At 41.9% G+C, this 19,857-nt stretch overlaps 1 protein-coding gene across 1 annotated transcript; it reads left to right on the top strand.

The window, feature by feature from the left end:
* Positions 1-15,893: 15,893 nt before the first annotated feature.
* LOC307239895 (olfactory receptor 2C3-like) lies at positions 15,894-18,543 on the top strand (the record flags this gene model as incomplete). Its single annotated transcript, XM_080013473.1, has 4 exons — positions 15,894-16,270; positions 16,750-16,976; positions 18,023-18,307; positions 18,515-18,543. 4 exons carry the CDS (start codon positions 15,894-15,896, stop codon positions 18,541-18,543), a joined length of 918 nt encoding a protein of 305 aa, XP_079869599.1.
* Between the last annotated feature and the right edge of the window lie 1,314 nt (positions 18,544-19,857).

The raw sequence follows: 19,857 nt of genomic DNA, 5'->3' as shown, positions 1-19,857 counted from the left end.
ACACTTTTCTTACAGTAAAATACTTGACCAACACTCGAAGTACACACGTTTAAATATGACATGAAGGCTTCATCATGTTACACTGACTTCGTCTCATATGCGAGGGGTTCCCAAAACGGGGTCCGGGGCCCCCTAGCGGCCCCCCCGGGAACCGCAGGGTTAAAATTATCCATTTATTTCATCCATTTATGTTTTCTATTAATCAATTAATACAATAAATGAATAATCATATATCTTAGTATTGCATTTCATGTAGACTGGCTTATTTGTTTAAGCAAAAGGCTCAGTGCAACGGAAAAGGAGAACAATACCGGCTTTTTTATGGTGAAAATGCCATTAAATACATTTATTTGGCATTTTCTAAAACTGAAGTGTGACTATAACTCAAGGCGCTGCTTTTTGAATAGAAAAATCTTTCTGTGATTTGAGTACATTTAAAAGTAAAGATTAATTGTTAATGAATTGTTTGACAGCCATATATATATATATATTAAGCAAAGAAGAAGCAAAAAATACAAGCAAAAATATATACACAGGCAAAAGATGTAAGCAACAAAATATATCCATCCATCCTTCTAAAATATGTATAAATATGTATGTACAGTATGTACAGTAGTAGTATGTACCCCAGGCTGTTAAAATGGGGAGTCTATCCTCCTCCACTATCACCCTGAACACTGGTGTGCCGCAGGCTTGTGTGTTGGGCCCTCTGCTCTACTCTCTCTTTACTCACGACTGCGCCCCTGTTTATGGCTCCAATGCCATAATCAAGTTCGCAGATGACACCACTGTAGTGGGCCTGATCAGAAATGAGGATGAAACAGCATATAGGGATGAGGTTCAACATCTAACTACGTGGTGTAAAACCAATAACCTGGAACTCAACACCGAGAGGACCAAGGAGATCATTGTGGACTTCAGGAGAACCAGGAGCGGTGCTGAGGTGGAGCGCGTGTCTAGCTTTAAGTTCCTTGGGGTCCACATCTCAGAAAATCTCTCTTGGTCCCTCAACTTCTCCAGTCTGGTGAAGAAGGCGCATCAGCGCTTTCACTTCCTACGGACCCTTAAGAAAGCACAGCTTTGTCCTAGGATTCTATTGGACTTCTACCGCTGTACCACTGAGAGCATACTTACAAACTGCATCTCTGTCTGGTACGGTATCTGCAACGTTGCCGACCGCAAGGCACTACAAAGAGTAGTGAACTCTGCCCAAAGGACTATTGGCTGTATAGTCCCCCCCATCCACAACACATACCATGACCGCTGCTTAAACAAATCCAAATCCATTGTCAACGATGACACCCACCCCAACCATGGACTTTTCACCCTTCTCCCATCTGGCAAGTGATACAGGAGCCTGCGCTCCCGCACCAGCAGGCTCAAGTACAGCTTCTTTCCAGAGGCTGTAACACTGTTGAATAAATCCCCACCCCCCCTCTAGCACTGGATTTTTAAATGGCTACCTGCTTACCTGTTGCATCTCACTTTCTGCAATGTTCACCTGTTTACATTTACTGCCTTGCACTGTATGACTGTTTACACTCACTACTGCACTGTTTCATCAATTGCCCTTGCGCTGCTATAATTTTAATGTTATCATCACATTTGTCTGACAAGAGAGGGTTGGAACGTTGCCGTCGCCAGTGCGACTCAGACGTGAGACTCTACGTCGACATCACATTGTCAACTTTGCTGACAACTTGTGTATGAGTTAACGTTTGAGTGAACATTATTAAAATAAAAAACATATAAACATTTCAAGACAGTTGGCTACAAGAGGGTGCAGATTGTTGGCAAATGTGCAAGGGACTATTAATTTCATAAAACAAAATATGCTCTTAACTATATTTGTGCATCAATAATACTTAATAGTAATGATAGTACTAATACCATTCTATAATACTATAATATGTCAAGGACCCCCACACATACACACGCTGCAGACCCCATTATAATACTATCAATAATATAACTTATATTATGACTTAAATATCACGAAGTGAATCATGAATATATATATTGTATAGTGGTGATTATTGGCTTTATACTGTGCTCATCGACTAGAATTCAAAGTTTAACCACCTTTCTTCTCACCACTGCATGTGAGACAAGGCTCACAACCGTGTAGAACTGACGAGCTTCTGTACTCTCACACAAACACACACAAACACACACACACACACACACACACACACACACACACACACACACATGCACACACACACGCGCACACACAGTCAAGGGAAGGAGATGCGCGGTCTTCACTGTTCTGCTGATGTTGGGACTATAATCGGTCAAATAGTTTTTGTTGACTTACAAAAATTATATGAATAATAACTTATTGACCCCAAGATTCCAAAGGTCGCCAATGTTAAGGTTATGGGGGCTTTCAGAACAACTTCAGTCGGCCTGTTTTTCCGTAAGAGGATCCTTGAACTTGCAACCAATTTAGGATGACAGTTGGGGACCTGCATATGTATGACTGTATGTATGTGACAAATAAACCTCTTGACTCTTCACTCTCTTGACCCTACAGGTGAGCATTTTAGTGATTCTAGGCCTTCCAGAAGTTCCCTAAATTTCACCCCAAACTTCCAAGGTTCGGCAATATTATGTCTATGGGGTCTTGAGGACCTCTGCTGGTCCTATTTGGGAAGGAAAACACTATTTCCACAAAATCGATCTATCTATCTATATGCAGTATATATATATATATATATATATCATAATATAATAATAATATAAATAATAACAGCAACAATATTTACAAAAACAATGTTTTTATGAGTATATTTTCCCCCAAAAATAAATGTACAAATAATTCAAAATACCCTGTGTGTTCAGTGTGTCACACTACATGATCTAGCGAAAGTTGTGTAGTCTGAACAGGGGCATTTAAGCACTAACCTTCGGCAGCGTTTCACAACTACAACGTCATGGTGTCGTTTCCACACTCCATTTACACGTTTCCTGCCATCATGTTATCTTTGCCGCTTTCTTCCTTATTCTGGCTTCCTCTTGTCTTGCTTTGTTGATGCTCACTTGTGAGACATTTTTTATTCATTTAAAACAATATGTGTAATATGTTGTTTATGTATATGCACACCTTTTTTTCTCTATACATTGTTTATACATTATATATATATATACTGTAAATATATATACTGTATTTATAGCCATTTATATTTCTATATTTTCAGTGTTTAAAATGACTTCTGAATTGTAATAATAATAATAACCAAGCAAACAAGCAAAATGTATTTAATAAAAATATTTTTTTGACATTTGATCATCTTGTGATGCACTTGGACACTGGGTGGGTCATTGGGTGTTTCGGGTCTTTCAACAATCAGACACCCTCATCCAGGCGACCCAGCCGGTGTTGTAGGCCCTACAGAGGGACTGGCCTGCGAACCCTCTGCGTCCCACCTCAATGGGCTTGCATCTCGCTCGCCACCCGTTGCTTCGGCATTCTTCCACTAGCTCAGCGTACTTTTCCCTCTTCCTCTCGCTGGTCCCCTCAATGAGGTTCTCCCAGGGAACTGTGAGTTCCAAGAGAATGACCTGCTTGGAGGCTACCAAGATCAACTCCATGTCTGGCCTTAGCGTTGCTGTGGCAACAGTTTTTGGGAACTTCAGTTGTTTCCCCGCATCGACTTTCAGCTCCCAGTCTAGTGCTGCTGCAAGCAGGCCAGAGGAGGTGGTCCTGGCAGCTGATGTTGGCTTCCCCTAAGCCCTGACGAAAGCGACGGCCTTCTTCACTGGGCGGAGGCGCTTGGAGGGGCTAAAAACCCACTGCAGATTGTGTCCGCTATGACCTTCAGGACTTGGTCATGCCACCAGCAGTCATGCCCCTCCTACAGGGCTTTGGAACAGCAGCTGAGGATGTGCTCCAGGGTCCCTCTCTTTAGGCACAGAAGGCAAACCGGTAATTCCACCTTCCCCCAGCAAAACAAGCTTGGCTTAAGAATTTTACTCGATGGGGGCTCGGTTTTCTAAAGCTCGCCCCATGAGACTTTGCGCTCAACCACTTGCTCCCATCATGTCTAGGCTCCATGCTGCCGCATTCCAATCATCCTACTGGCTCGCTCCTCCTCGACTCACGCTCCACCTCATCCTGGATCAGGCCAGTCCTTCCAGGAGACATTGTGCCCACCAGCAAGTTGTGCCTAAGTTGCGACTTAGTGACTTCCATGGCCTCTGTTGCCCTCCGCTTCCATCCTGTCCTGACCTCCATACCAGCCTGAAAGACTTTTGTGTCGCAGGACTCTTAGTATGAAATAAATCTTGATAAGTATTACTACAAATATTAATATTATTAACACATTCATTTTGGGTCATTAATTCAGACTTTGAAGGATCACAATCATTCAACAGTATTCCAAGTATTTCTCTTGGATTTCTGTTCTTGAATTCACTTAATTCTCCAAATATCATTTCTCTCACAATTGATGAATTCCTAACAAACAATACAGGGAGAAAACAACAAAACGATCTATCGATCAACACCGCCATACAATAGCGCTTTAAGCCTGCACTCGTTGGAAAATGAACATCGAACATTCGTATCCAAAGAAAAAGTAAAAAATGGTTTGATTCCAACTACAATTCAAACAATGAAGGATGTTATTCTCTCAAATACTATATTCAACTTCAAGATTCAAGATTTTTATTTGTCACATACATATACATACTTCCATACATATATGCAGTGAAATGTAATAAATTGTATAAACTTGTATCAATATAAGAGCTGTAGGCTGAGACTAGTTGTCTATTTATTACACTTCCACTTCATGTACCTAAAGCTGAACAGTGACAATTGATGTTTACATTTAGAACTGTGTGTCATTTCACTAAATTCATTATAATTATATGAGATTAATCTTATATATTGTTTTGGTACAAATATAGCCCTGGCCTGACTCACTTTGTCTAAGATCAGATAAGATCATATAAAACTTTATTATTTTTTTAATAGTCTCTCACACTGTACAACATATACCATTCCAGAAGGAGTGCATTAAAATGGAAGTTTTTCTACCGAAATAAAAGCTTCTTCAATGGCTGTTCTCTTGTGTTTTTGTTTTTTCTGTTATCATTTTTTGTTTTTGTATTCCACAAAACAATATCGGACATTAAAATTGTGCAATCCTCTTGTTATGCAAAAAGCAGATTGAAGGTAAAACCCACAGAGCAACCAGAACAAAAGCAGTGAGGTGACAAATCCGCAAAAGCCTTGCCCAACCCTAAAACCAGGAGATAAAGTATCGTCTTCTATACTTCTCATCAGGGCACGGTGAGGGTGGATCCGGAGGCAAGTCGCACCCCGTTCCTACGAGGCCGGAAGGAGCAGGGAACGACGTTAAGGAGGCGAAACAGCGTGGATGTTGGAAACCCCGGAGACTATGACACCAACACCAAGTGAGACAACAAGTGACATTACAGAGGCATAAGCGTGTCACAGCTCCCTGACCCACAGTGATTCTGGTCCACAAGTTAAAGTTAGTTCACTGGCAGAAATAAACTGTAGACCTCAGAGGATAGTTAAACCACCTGAAAGACTAGAAACTAGTCGCATAGAAACACATTTCCTTTTAAAGGCGGGGAAGGTGTGTTGTTATGTTGAGTAAAGACTCCAGTTCCTATGATTCATAGCTGCATAAGCTACGGCCGAGCATGAAGGTAAGGGAGTTGCAGATAGACAGCGTGATGACTAGAGAAGGGGTGGGTGGTGGTGGTGGGGGCCACAAAATGTAAGAATTGCCTATCCGGGGGTCAACCCATTTCGGCAGCTATTAATCATAATGTTAAATTATAAAATACCACCAGTTATACATTGCCATTGTGGGGACATTCTAATAATCTCACAATAAAAATTGTTTCCAAAAAAATAGCCAGTTGAACACTAAATTGCGAACAGTATTTCAACTACAACAGCTAAACAAGTTAACAGTGTGGTTATTGCAAAGCTTCCAAAACCACGTACTGAGATTTCTGTCTCAATGAGACATTTGGGGCCTGTCCTGCTCATGCACAATCGACGGGATGTCGACGTCAACGTGTGTGCATCCGAATTTGCACGAGACGGAACAGCCGGTGTCATCTTTTGGTCTGGCTCTCTTTTGACTCGAGGTGTTCCTTCGTAGAGAAGTTGCTCTCGCATCTGTATGTGCTCCCGAACATGCTGGCCATGTTGGGAAGCAAAATCCCTTCACAGTGGGAACCGAGTCTCGGTTGCACGCCTTCTCTCCCAACATCAAGCCCCGCCATCTCTTTAGCGGGCGGGAAGAATCAATTCTTACTGATTGTCTGTGGTTTACCAGCCCTGACTATGCGTTGGGAGACCCAATAAGATGCTTCCACACCGCCTTTGCTTTCTCACTGCCCATACATGATGATTGGATTGACTTCTTCTGACTGATATTCCCTAATAATTAAACAAATTTCCTAATTTCAACAGTTCCTCATCCACATCGAATGAGCTATCGACGGTTTGATAGGTGAATAATGTTTTTTGCTTGTGTATTTTGGCCTTTAAATCCATGATGATGGCGGTTCGACTGCTGCCAGTGAACGTACACCGATTTTCTTTATGTTTGGTGGTATAGTGGAGGCTCAGATTTAAGTCCTGCATCACAGATAATGTCTGAAAACATGCTAAACATTGTAGTTCACCCTTAAACTTGGTAAATGGAAAATATTTCTCCCCCTTCACTTGGAAAATGACGTTTTCCTGCAAAAATTGTCTTTGGTGCTCATCTTGTTGGGGAAGAACACACAGGAACAGGAACAGGAAGAGGTTTTTTTTTCTTATTTATTTAGTAATAAATTGAGATGTTTTTGTTTGGTCATTTTGGGTTTGTCTGTGTTTAACTCAAGTTTTTTGTACAATACAGTCCCACACTTTATAGATGCAGTTCCAACAAACCAACCAACCAGATGTCTGAATACAAAACAGGTGGCTGTGATCGCTAATCGCAGGCATCATTAAAAAAAAAGGCCAAGTGCTCATTGCACACATTGCCCATGATAATGATATGTTGAACATGATAATGTTTCTAACTGCAATCAGAGAATGCTGCACCTGACCTGCTGCACCACACCTTTTTGGTTAAATATAGTACAAGCCATTGCGCACTCTAGTGGCCAAAGTACATATTACAACCTCAAAATAATGTTGCTGAAAGTCACAGATTTTTTATCTAAAAAATAAGTGTATCTTGGGGTTGCCTGTTGTCCATCAGTGGTCTAGAGAGTTAGTTGCTTGGCTCACAATAAAGTTCATGGAAGAACCCAAGTTTGACTTTGCACCAGAAAGCAGGTCAATGGCACAGTTGTAGGAGGGGAGCGTGGAAGGGAGCGTGGCCCTCTTCTTGCTGAAGACCTGTTAAAGAACTGAATACTCAGGAGGGACCTGGGATAGCTCAAAAGGTATTGGAAGTTCAGGAGAAGGACAAGAGGGCTTAGAGAAAAGACATGTGGTCTGACGGGTAGGACCCCATGCAATAACCTTGTACATGGACCAATCATTGTGTGGGTTACGCTTTACTACTCAGGGAAAACCAAGACACCTGCTGAGCTCACTTGACTTTATCAGGTGCAGTTTCACAGATTCATGATGCTGGTCATCAATGACTAGATGCAGCGGGGCAGTGAGCTGGGTGACATTGCCTTGACCCAGTGGTTTTCCATCTAAGGGGGTAACAGGCACTGCGGGCTCAAGATTAGAAACTGGGATGCTGAGTCAGTTAGTCAAGGATATGTAAATAAAATTACCTGTGGCCCCGGAGTCGGCTAAAATACTGAGGGCAGTTGGTTCTCCCAGGAAATTATGCTGGCCAGAAGGACAATGGGACCAGGAGGCTTGGAAGAGAAAGTGGACCCTGTCATAGTCCTCCCACTCTTCAACACGGAGTAGGCTTTTCCAGCCAGCTCTGGACCGGACAATCTGTAATGACCAGTTTTCCCCTCAACAAAGGCAGCACCTCTCTCCCGTTCTGCAGTCCCCTTCTGTGTGAGAGAGTCCTGCGTCTCCCAACTGCATGGACTCGTGAGAACCTTAAGAAAAAACTGGAACGGTTCTGAAGCTCTTTAGTGAAGGTAAAGGTGGCAGCTCTGGGGGCAGCAATGGGGTTGACAGTGGTGCGGCGATCCCTCTGTCTCTCATGCAGCTGGTTGTCTACTCTGATAAGAGCCTCAATATTGCTCAGGAATACAGCTCATCTTCCAAGGCATTTGAGAGGCCATGGTGGAGTGTGGAAATAAGTGCCTCAGAATTCCATTCACTCTCTGTTGCAAGTGTCTGGAATGTCGTGCCAGAGACACATAATTTACCTTGATGAAGCTGGAGGAGTTGGTTAGCCGCTTAACAGATGTTAACTGGATTGTGGGGTATGGGAATTTTCTCAATAGCAAACAGAGAACACTTCCGTCATCCAGGCCCTTAAGGAGTTGTACTCTCTTGTGCTCTAGAGCTTTAGGCCTGTCTGCAAACTACAGTCCCTGGAAGAGCGACACCTCTTCTACCCCCCCATACCGCAACAGTGTTCGGTCAGCATGGATGCCTTGTTTAAAACAATTGAGCACAGGACGGCAAAGGCTGTGGTCAACTGGTTTTGCTAGGCAGATGATAATCGATCATAGTGTCTCTGTCATAAACCTTTTGTACACGCGGGGAAGAAATGAGTGCAGTGGCACAGATACACCAACAGGGGGAGGTACAGGACTGCTCATGAACTCACCTCTTCACATCTTTTCTTTTATCAGTCTCTATCGCTAGGTCTTGCTGTCTTGTCCTTCCATGTTCAGCCCCCCTTTATTTCTGTCCATTATTGTCTTTTAGGGTCATGTTCACCCCGCTGTTTTGCACCGTGCATGTGTTCTTAATATTATTATTATTATTATTAATTGGGACAAGTCCTGTGCATTCACCGGTCGACACATCACATAATCAAATCACATCACAAACACTCAACAACACCTGGTTGTGCTTGGCCTATCTCTTCCAGTGCTAGAACTCATACTCAGTACATACACGACACAATAGGACTACGGCTTGCGGGACGGGTGGGGTGCGAGCTATGTGGGTTGGGATGTGGCGGGCGCTGGCGATCTTGCCTCTCACGCTCCTGCCTTTGCGTGCTTCACGACTGTCCTGCAATTTTAACCACTCATATTAGCTTATAACACATCCACACCCACACAAATCTCACTCCAAACGACACTCCCAGACCAGGGTCTGTGGGGCAGGAGGGGTGCGAGTGACTCAGGTTCGACGTGCTTGGGTGGCTCACAACTCCCATACCCCACAATTTTAACTGCATACACAAACAGCACACATAGAGCACTGGGTTTTCCTGGGTGGCGGGGGACTGGTGGGTTAGTGTGGGGGTGTGGGTGGCCAGGGGGTAACTGGGTGGACCCGGCAGCGACTGGCTGCCGGCTGGGTTCAGGTCCTGGCAGCTTGCACCTGGTGGTTTCCGGCCTGCTGTAACCCGGCGGGGCTGCCTAGGGCGCTGCCAGGTGCTTTCCAGGGCCCCTTGGTGGTTGCTCACATAGTGGGTGTTGGTTGCAGTGCAGGAGGTGGTGGTCGGCCTTACTCCCACTGCGCGGCTTCATTGTGGATGGTGCCCTTGCTATCAGTGGTCATGGAGGGGCCACATATCTGGCTGTCTGAGGGCGATGGCAGGGCTCTCGGCTTCTCTGTGGGATGGGGTGGGTCTTCTATGGCTGGGGTGCACTGCGCTCAGAGATTTTTAGAGGCCGTGAGGTGTCTTTGCAGCTGAAGGACTCGTGGTTGACTGCGAGGCCTTTCCGCTGCTTGGAGGAGCTAAGATATAGTTCTGACCCCATACACCAGAACTAATTGGGACAAGTCCCGTTCACTCACCGTTGGACGGTCTTATATCACAAAAAAAGCTTGTCTTCTCACAGGTCGTCCACAGTTGAGCATGGTAGTTAAAAATGTGAATTATTTACCATATCAAATAAAAGTCAGATTTATCTCCTCAAGTCTGAGAAAAATCCCACAAAAATGTTTGTAGCCATAATTATTTGAAGCACATTGCTATGCATTTTATTTTTCAATAACAACGCACTGTCCAACAGCTACATACGTGATATAATACACGTTGACCATCAACTTCTGCTGCTGTGAACACCTGGGATTTTCTCTGCAGGGATTAATCAAGTGTCATCTTATTTTATCTCAATGAACTCTAACCCTAACTCAATTGGATGTACTATGTTGTGACCAGCTTTGGAGTGTGACTCAGCTTTGCAAACAAGGAATACCCCAAAACGCTTTGAGAGACATATCATCTTCTTATTCAATTCAACATGTTCATTCTTTAATTTAAAGCAGACTTAACTGCAGCTGCTCGTAAGTAAAATAAAACAAAAAAAAACAACGAATCTTGATAATCTTTAAAACAACTTCATGATTTTAAAGGTTGGTTTGACTTTTCAACGTCATTGCAACAAGCTGCCATGAAGCTCCATGAGCCTGTTTGTTACTTTCTTGAAGTCTCAGTGGGCTAATGTGCCCCCGGGCGGCTCCTGTTTCATCAGTTGTTGCTGGAACAACACGTTGTCTTCAGGTAACCCAAGGACCAGTAATGAGCGCTTATGCAAAAGCTCTGGCAAGCGTCTGGGGAAACAGACGTGCTCATTAATGAGGTCCGTTGCTAGCGCCGTTAAACAAAATAGTTACTAACTGCCTGTGACGGTAATTAACCCCTTGGGAACGGCCAGGTAATTAATGTTCATGAGTTAAATGATAACTCAAACTAGATGAAAACAATATGAAAGCTCCTGGGATATCGAGACAGCACGTTTGTTTCAGCATCACAATGTCTCTATGTAGATAAACAAATCATTAATTTTATATTTAGAAAAAATAACAACAACTAAGAAAGTTGATACTGAATGCTATTTTCATGCAGAATGTATAATTTGAGTATATATAATTTCGCATTGTCAAGTGATTCAGGTTCTTTCTTGAGGGAACATCATCAGCAACACTTTGATGAGGAGGATGATGGTGATGATGATGATGATGAGGTTGAGGATGGTGATGATGATGATGATGATGATGATGATGATGATGACGACTATGATTTGCATGGATTTCTTATGACCTGTTGTTGCCTGTCAGGCTAAGCCCAAGCCAACCCTTGGCTACAACAATCTCTTGCATCTCTCTCTCTTGCAAAGGATATGTACACACACACACACACACACACACACACACACACACACACACACACACACACACACACACACACACACACACACACACACACACACACACACACACACACACACACACCTGATTACATCCTTCTCTGCCTCCCTTACTGCCATCTGTCCTCCAAGTGTTTATGTGAAGTTGAATTCTTACGGAGTTGAAGCCCGGGTTCTGTTTCCAAAACCCCTGATCAAAATGTCTCTAAAAGGTCACACACACCTAAGACAAGACTTCTGAAGTCCAAATCAGTTATTCGGGCCCAGTGAGAGGAGACGGGGCCAACAGGGGTTTTGGGATTTGGGAGGGATGGAGGAAAGGAAAGAGGTTGTCCCTCCTCAGAGACCATGCAGCTAATTCTATTAGCTGTTGGTCACTGGGAGGGACAGAAAATAGCCAAGTACACGTACACTTTTTTCTTGTAATTAAGTACATTTTTCAAGTTACTGTAGCACCTACTTCAAATTTGTCTCCACTACTTTATTAAATAAAAATACATTTATCAAAAGCAAGCCAAGCAAAAGAACAAATCAGGCACTGGATAAACATAAGAGCAAGTACTTATATACTTTTCTCGTCAGGGTATATTATGTCTAAAAGGAGTACCTCATTCACCACTTGTCAGTGGAAGGCCATTTGGATCAATGCAACACGATGACACACCGTGGAGGACATACTGTTTTGCACAGAAGCATGCGCGCACACACACACACACACACACACACACACACACACACACACACACACACACACACACACACACACACACACACACACATAAATATAACTATAAAATAGAGCACAGCTCAAATGTTGAACCTTATCTTTAACCTTAACATCGAAGAACAAAAACTTAAAGATAGCTCATGAAAACCCCCCAGAAAAAAACAGTAAAAACACAGTAAAAATCAAAAGTAAAAAACAGATTCTGCAGCCAACAGCAAACACAAAAATGCCCGAGAAGAAGAAGACTGACTTGACCTCACCTGACCACAGCCATTTTGTGCAGTGATGTGGTTTATTCATATTCACTCCAAATTAGCTTTTGTTTTTTGTGATGGCTAGACGACTGGGTCAGAGCATCTCCAAAACGACAGGTCTTGTGGGGTGTTCCCGGTATGCAGTGGTTAGTACCTACCAAAAGTGGTCCAAGGAAGGACAACCTGTCAACCTGCGACAGGGTCATGGACGCCCAAGGCTCATTGATGCCCATGGGGAGTGAAGTCTAGCCCGTCTGGTCCGATCCCACAGAAGAGTTACTGTAGCACAAATTGGTGAAAAAGTTAATGCTACTATGATAGAAAGGTGTCAGAACACACAGTGCATCACAGCTTGCTATGGGGCTCCATAGCCGTAGACCGGTCAGAGTGCCCACGCTAACCCCTGTCCACCGCCGGAAGAGCCTACAATGGGCACATGAACGTTTTCTTCTACATCATATGGATGGCCGGGGTCAGGGTCTCACATCACATGGCAGCAACTCATTGCATTTGGGCATGTAGACATGATGAGGATGACTTGCTGAAGTTCAAACCGAGCACCAGAATGGGGAAGAAAGGGGATTTAAGTGACTTTGAACGTGGCATGGTTGTTGGTGCCAGACGGGCTGGTCTGAGTATTTCATAAACTGCTGACCTTCTGGGATTCGCACGCACAACCATCTCTAGGGTTTACAGAGAATGGTTCAAAAAAGAGAAAATATCCAGTGAGCGGCAGTTGTGTGGACGAAAATGCTTTGTTGATGTCAGAGGTCAGAGGAGAATGTGCAGACTGGTTCGAGACAATAGAAAGGCAACAGTAACTCGAATAACCACTCGTTACAACCAAGGTTTGCAGAATACCATCTCTGACCGCACAACACGTGGAACCTTGAGGCAGATGGGCTACAGCAGCAGAAGACCACACCGGGTGCCACTCCTGTCAGCTAAGAACAGGAAACTGAGGCTACAGTTGGCACAGGCTCACCAAAAATGGACAATAGAAGATTGGAAAAACGTTGCCCGGTCTGATGAGTCTCGATTTCAGCTGCGACATTCAGGTGGTAGGGTCAGAATTTGGCGTAAACAACATGAAAGCATGGATCCATCCTACCAACCTGAAATGCATTAATTGTCAATTTCAAAACAGTTGCGATGAAATACAAAATATTATATTTCATGCTTGTGTTTCAATGGATCAGTTTAGTGATTCAGGTAAAAATACGAAAATGGACGTGTGTGTGTGTGTGTGTGTGAGCTTCGAGGCTGTTCACTCACTAATTATTAACTTCAAACAAACTGTCATCATATTTCCACAAAGTGTAGTGTAGTAGAAGTATTTACAAAAAACTAACATAAAAATAAAAAATATATATTTCTTTTAAATATTTACAATGTGTGCAATGGGCAAGGAGCATATGCAATGTGATAGAATTTGCAAAGGTAGTGGTAGATAAATATACAGTATATTCAACTATTGAATATATGTCTGGTATTGAGTTGGTGTGGTTTGAGCAGCCACACCTGACCTGGATCTAGGTGATCAGAGTGTCAGGGTCAGAGTGGCTGCATACCTGTTGCTCGTTGGTTGGCGTAACAGAGGTGCAGAAGGTAAAAAAAAACCATCCCCACACACACTCAGGATAGGAGCCCTGTCATGACACCTCTATCTGCTCCTGGGTTAATTCCCACTGGCCAACTTCTCTACAATAAACTGGTGTTTACAAGACCCCGTCTTCTGTGTCTCTGTGCCGGAGGTTCTTGAACATGACACCTGGGTTGCGGGTGGTAGGAGAAACTGCCACAATATGCATCGGTTGCGTGAATGAATGTGCTGGTTGCTCTGAAGCGCATGCTGTAGGGAAGCCTGCGGCAGACACTTAAACCATTCTCTGTTTGTTTCTCAGTTCGGGGGTTGGGAGATTGTGGTTCCTAGGAATTTGAAGGTCTTCACAGCCATCACAGAGTTGTCCAGTATGGTTGGGGAGAGGGGCTCCGGAGTCTCTTCCTGTTCCATCTTGACTGTGTCCTCTGCCGATCTGCTCGGTAAGCGAACTGCCAGGAGGTTCATCAATGGGTCTGTGCTGTCTTTCAGGTGGGCCAGCACTAGTCTTTCAAGGGAGGTCAGGGCAACAGGCCTGTAGTCATTTGGTCCCGAGATGTGGGGCTTTTTGAGGACGGGTATGAAGGTAGAGCTCTTTAAGCAGGAGGGGACTTCACAGAGCTCTATTGACCTGTTGGATATGTGAGTGAAGACAGGAGTCAGTCGTTGGGCACAGGCCTTCAGACAGGAGGGTAACACCAGTCAATGTACACAACAATCGGAAATTCAACACCTTTGTTTGTCCCCTGTACGAAAGTTACATGCTTTGGGAGCAAACTTCAGCAAACTTTAAACAGTAGAGCTGATATAGAAGTATCTCAAGACAAGAGTGCTCCCCAAAGAGCAAGCAGTATGCAGTAATGAGACGGAACAATTAAAAAAAACATTAAAATAACAAAAAAAATCTATGGATGAATAGTTTTATGATAGTAATAGTATTTTAATTTATTTTATTATTATTAAATAACTAGTGTAGTATTAAAATTAGTCGTAAAGTATTAACGTTGTTTTTTATTGTCATTTTTTTAATGAACTTATTATTTATTATTTAACTAATTAACATATTATACAATCAAATGACTCATATAAAGGAAAGCCTTGGTAATATTTGGTGTCAGTCATTAATATCTTATTTGAATTCACATGACACTTTTCAGCACTTAGATCTGTAAAAAAACAATATTTGTTCACAATCATGCTGACGGAGTTTTTTCCCGCAAGCCAATAGAACTGTCAACGCTGACCTCACCAGGGGTCCTCACTGAGCCACACACATAGGCTCCACTACCTTACTGTACTATATGTAGCATACTGTACCACATACTGTGTCACTGTTCAGGGTACTGTTGTATACTGTGCTGTATTATACCAAACACTACTTTACTTTATTCACATGCCACTTTAATTCACATGCCACTTTAATGCACATATCTGTATATACATGATTGCCCATTCCATATACATAAGCATATTCCCTCTATATCTATTCCATTTTATTTCATTTTATTTTATTCTATATATATTTATTTTTACTCTATAAGTATTCGACTTACTGTATTACGTTTTAGGAGTCAGTTAGTTGGTCTATTAGAAAGACATTTTTCCTCGGACATATTGTGTGTTATCATGTATGTTATTATGTATGAAAGTATGTATATGTATGTGACGAATAAACCTCTTGAAATCTTGGTGACATACCTACTTCTATTTATACAAAAGTCTGATTTGAATAGAGGTGTGGAAGGAGTGGGTGGGCACAAGGCTTATAAAATCGCCGATCAGTCGCCATTGAGGGAGGACGTTCACAGCTCTGCAGGTAACCAGCACACACCTGATAACCCCATTACTCAGTATGTATACTATTCCTATATTGCAACAATGAATAGATAACAATTAATGCTTCTGGGTTTGTCTGTGGTTAAAGAACAAACAAAGAATTTGATATTACTGTTAATGGAATACATTTTGAGAATCATTGTTATTGAACTAACAGCTAGGATATGACGGCAAGTATCTAACAGACATTTCCGTCCATACTGTGAGTTTTACAAGGTACAGGATCTGGATGGACAACGTCACCATGTTAACTCCTCTGAAGCAACCGATAGTGTTTGAGCTGGAGGGCTTCCACGTGCAACCAGGCCAGGGCTCTCTGCTGTTCTTCTTGGCTCTGCTGAACTTCATGATGGTGCTGTTGGGCAATGGCTTGGTGGTGAGCGTCATCGTAGCCAACAAGACCCTGCACAGACCCATGTTTGTGATGATTTGCAACCTAGCCGCATGCGACCTGCTGGGAGGTACGGCCGTGCTGGTGCGTCTCATGGTCCAGTTCTCCACGGGGCAGAAGAAGATCCCGTACATCGCAGCCATAGCCCAGGCCTTCTCTGTGCACACTTACGGGGCTGCAGCACAGACAATTCTTTCTGCAATGGCCTATGACAGGTGTGAAATAGAATGGGTTTCTGTTGCGAACACAATTGTAGGTCTTGTGTTAACAATGTAATAGCTATTTTACATGCATGTTATATATTAAAAGTATATAATATATATATATATATATATATATATATATATATATATATATATATATTCATGAATATAATATAATATGATATAATATAATATAATATTATATTATATTATATTATATTATATTATATTATATTATATTATATATATATATATATATATATTTTTTTTATTAATATAAATTTAATAATATTTGATAACACTACAGTATATGCGTTCGCATGTGTTATGCTTGGATATTACGGCACAAATATATTGCTTTTCCTACCATAAAAGCCACATGCACTTTTTAATGATTCCAGGGATCTAGTCTATTGAAATAAGACTTATATAACTGGTAAACTGGTATATTAAATGTTACCACCACTCCTCCTCACTCTTTTTCTTTGCAGGTATCTCGCTGTGTGTGAACCACTGAGGTATCATGCCATTATGACTCCATCTAGGCTGCTATTCTCCTGTGCCCTGACCTGGTTGGTTGCTCTGCTCTGTATTGGTGTTCTCTTTGCTCTCAACGTGGGAACGCCACTGTGTGGCAACACCATCAAACACGTCTACTGCAGCAACCGCTCCATCATGCACCTGGCGTGTGGTCCCACTCCGATGAATAACATCTACGGTCAGTTCCTAGGGTGATTTGATGAAATGATGAGAATAGGCAGATGTAGAGAGAAGGCCTGTTTTTATGTCACTATCACTGGGGATGTTCAGAACATTGCACAAATCACATGAATTATAAGAATTATATTTAATTCTATTAAAACATATATTTAATATGTCTAATATTTTGTCTGTTTTTGAGTTTTGGAAAATTCAAACTAAATGGTGGAGAAAATAAATGATGGTAACATATTTTTGAAAACGTTTTTATTTTGCCATATTTTGTATTGGTTTAAACATGTTATACCCCTTTCCCACTCCACCAAAAACCCGGTAACACCCACTAACGTCCGGAATTTGTCATCAGTGGGAAAGGAAAAACCGGAGACCCGGGTCGACCCGCTAATCGTGGCCCCTTTACATGCGCGATGCGACGCGCGATGAAATTCAGAATATTGGAGCGTAAATAGACAGGAGTATCTGTGTATCATTCCATCATGTCATGTCCCATTTAGAATCCCAAATCAGAAGTTATTGACTATTTTCCACGTGGGGGACCGTGAAATGTTCTGATTGTGGGGATCGCGCCGTGGGAACCACAGCGGAAAACCCCCACGCCCCCCACTGAGCTCCGCTCCCCGCCAGCCGTGCTCGGGTGCTCCATGCTGCTTCTACTGTAGTGTTGGGTCGTTCATGAACGATCCGATTCTTTTGAACAGCTCAAAATACTTTTTTTTTCCAAGTTTCACAGTTTTATGTTGTTGCTTGTTTCAGTTGCTGTCTCCTCGACTGTATTGTGCCCAATCACACTGGAACCATGATGCGCCCCTTTTCCGGCGTGTTTGTGATGTCGAACGTGAGGCATCAGAAAAAAAATGCATTTCTCCTGCCAATTGGAAAGGTGTCACCTATTATCGCCTATTTTTAGCGGGTTGACCGTTCAACTCGCTAATTTTTGTCTGAAACTGGTATTAGAAAAGAGTTAGGGGGCTTAAATGATGGCTGAGCCAGTACTGTGCATTACTTTTGCACGGGCTAATTCTTTGTAAATGACTTTCTTTTTAGGTTTGTGCATGACCTGGTCCTTGAGTACAGCCACCTTCCTGGTCATTGCCTTCTCCTACATCAAAATCCTGCATGCCTGCATTAAAAATGGCGGGAGGGACAGAGGCGTGTCTGGCAAAGCCTTTCAGACCTGCGCAACACATCTTGTTGTTTATGTTCTCTTTGAAATTGCTACTGCAATCATAATTGTGAGCCAGAGGTTCCCCTCAACGTCTCAGAATGTCAAGAGGTTATTCAGCATGCTGTTTATAATTGTTCCACCAGTCATGAACCCTATAATCTATGGTCTGATCACTAAAGATATACGCAGTAGTGTAATAAATCTAATCAAAACAAGGGTGACACCCAAAGATTCACTGGGGATCAATGCAACTCGGCAAATAAATTGATAATATTCATAGTCTTAAGCTCATTCTATTAGTCACGAGTACTGTCAGTGTAAGAGTAAATCATGCTTTTGTGAAAGTGGCAAATTGGCATTCTTTGTACTAGCCTTCAACTTCACGGCCCAGGTTCATTAGTAATGTAGCCTGGGTAATATTGTATGAAAAATATTTATGTCCACTCTGTTATCTCTTTCCAATGAATTCATTAAACTTTTAAAGATGAACCAACTACTGTCTTCCTGTGTGCCTGCAATCCTCCACAACAACGTAAGGAAATAAGGGCTTTCAAATGTCAAATTGCATATTGGAATGTAGTCAAAGATAAACTTCAATATTTTTTAACCTAAACAACAGGCATCAGAATCTATTAAACAAAATAAAAAAATAAAAAAAATAACTCAAATTGCAAGATCACATTTCAGAGCCATACATGGTTACTATAAATGGATGAGCGGCCCTGTCTCAAAGCTCTATTGACCTGTTGGAGATCTGAGTGAAGACAGGAGTCAGTCGTTGGGCACAGGCTTTCAGACAGGAGGGTAACACCAGTCAATGTACACAAAAATCGGAAATTCAACACCTTTGTTTGGCCCCTGTACGAAAGATACACGCTTTGGGAGCGAACTTCAACAAACTCTAAACAGAAGACCTGATATAGAAGTATCTCAAGACAAGAGTGCTCCCCAAAGAGCAAGCAGTATGCAGTAATAAGATGGAACAATTAAAAAAAAACATTAAAATAACAGAAAAAATATATATGGATGAATCGTTTTATGATAGTAATAGTATTTTTATTTATTTTATTATTATTAAATAACTAGTGTAGTATTAAAATTTGTCATAAAGTATTAACGTTGTTTTTTATTGTCATTTTTTTAATGAACTTATTATTTATTATTTAACTAATTAACATATTATACAATCAAATGACTCATATAAAGGTAAGACTTGGTCATATTTGGTGTCAGTCATTAATATCTTATTTGAATTCACACTTTTCAGCACTTAGATCTGTAAAAAAACAATATTTGTTCACAATCATGGTGACGGAGTTTTTTCCCGCAAGCCAATAGAACTGTCAACGCTGACCTCACCAGGGGTCCTCGCTGAGCCACACACATAGGCTCCACTACCTTACTGTACTATATGTAGCATACTGTACCGCATACTGTGTCACTGTTCAGGGTACTGTTGTATACTGTGCTGTATTTTTACTTATTTTATTATTATTAAATAACTAGTGTAGTATTAGAATTAGTAGTAAAGTATGTTTTATGTATGACACGTTGTTTTTTTATTGTCGTTTTTTTTATGAACTTATTATTTATTATTGAACTAATTAACATATTATACAACCCAATGACTCATATAATGGTAAGCCTTGGTAACATTGGGTGTCAGTCATTAATATCTTATTTGAATTAACGTCACACTTTTCAGTGCTTAGAT

Source organism: Zeus faber, assembly GCF_960531495.2.
Source record: "Zeus faber genome assembly, chromosome: 14".
NCBI lineage: Eukaryota > Metazoa > Chordata > Actinopteri > Zeiformes > Zeidae > Zeus > Zeus faber.
The sequence above is the reverse complement of the archived record's forward strand: the minus strand, read 5'-3'. Positions and strand labels throughout refer to the sequence as shown.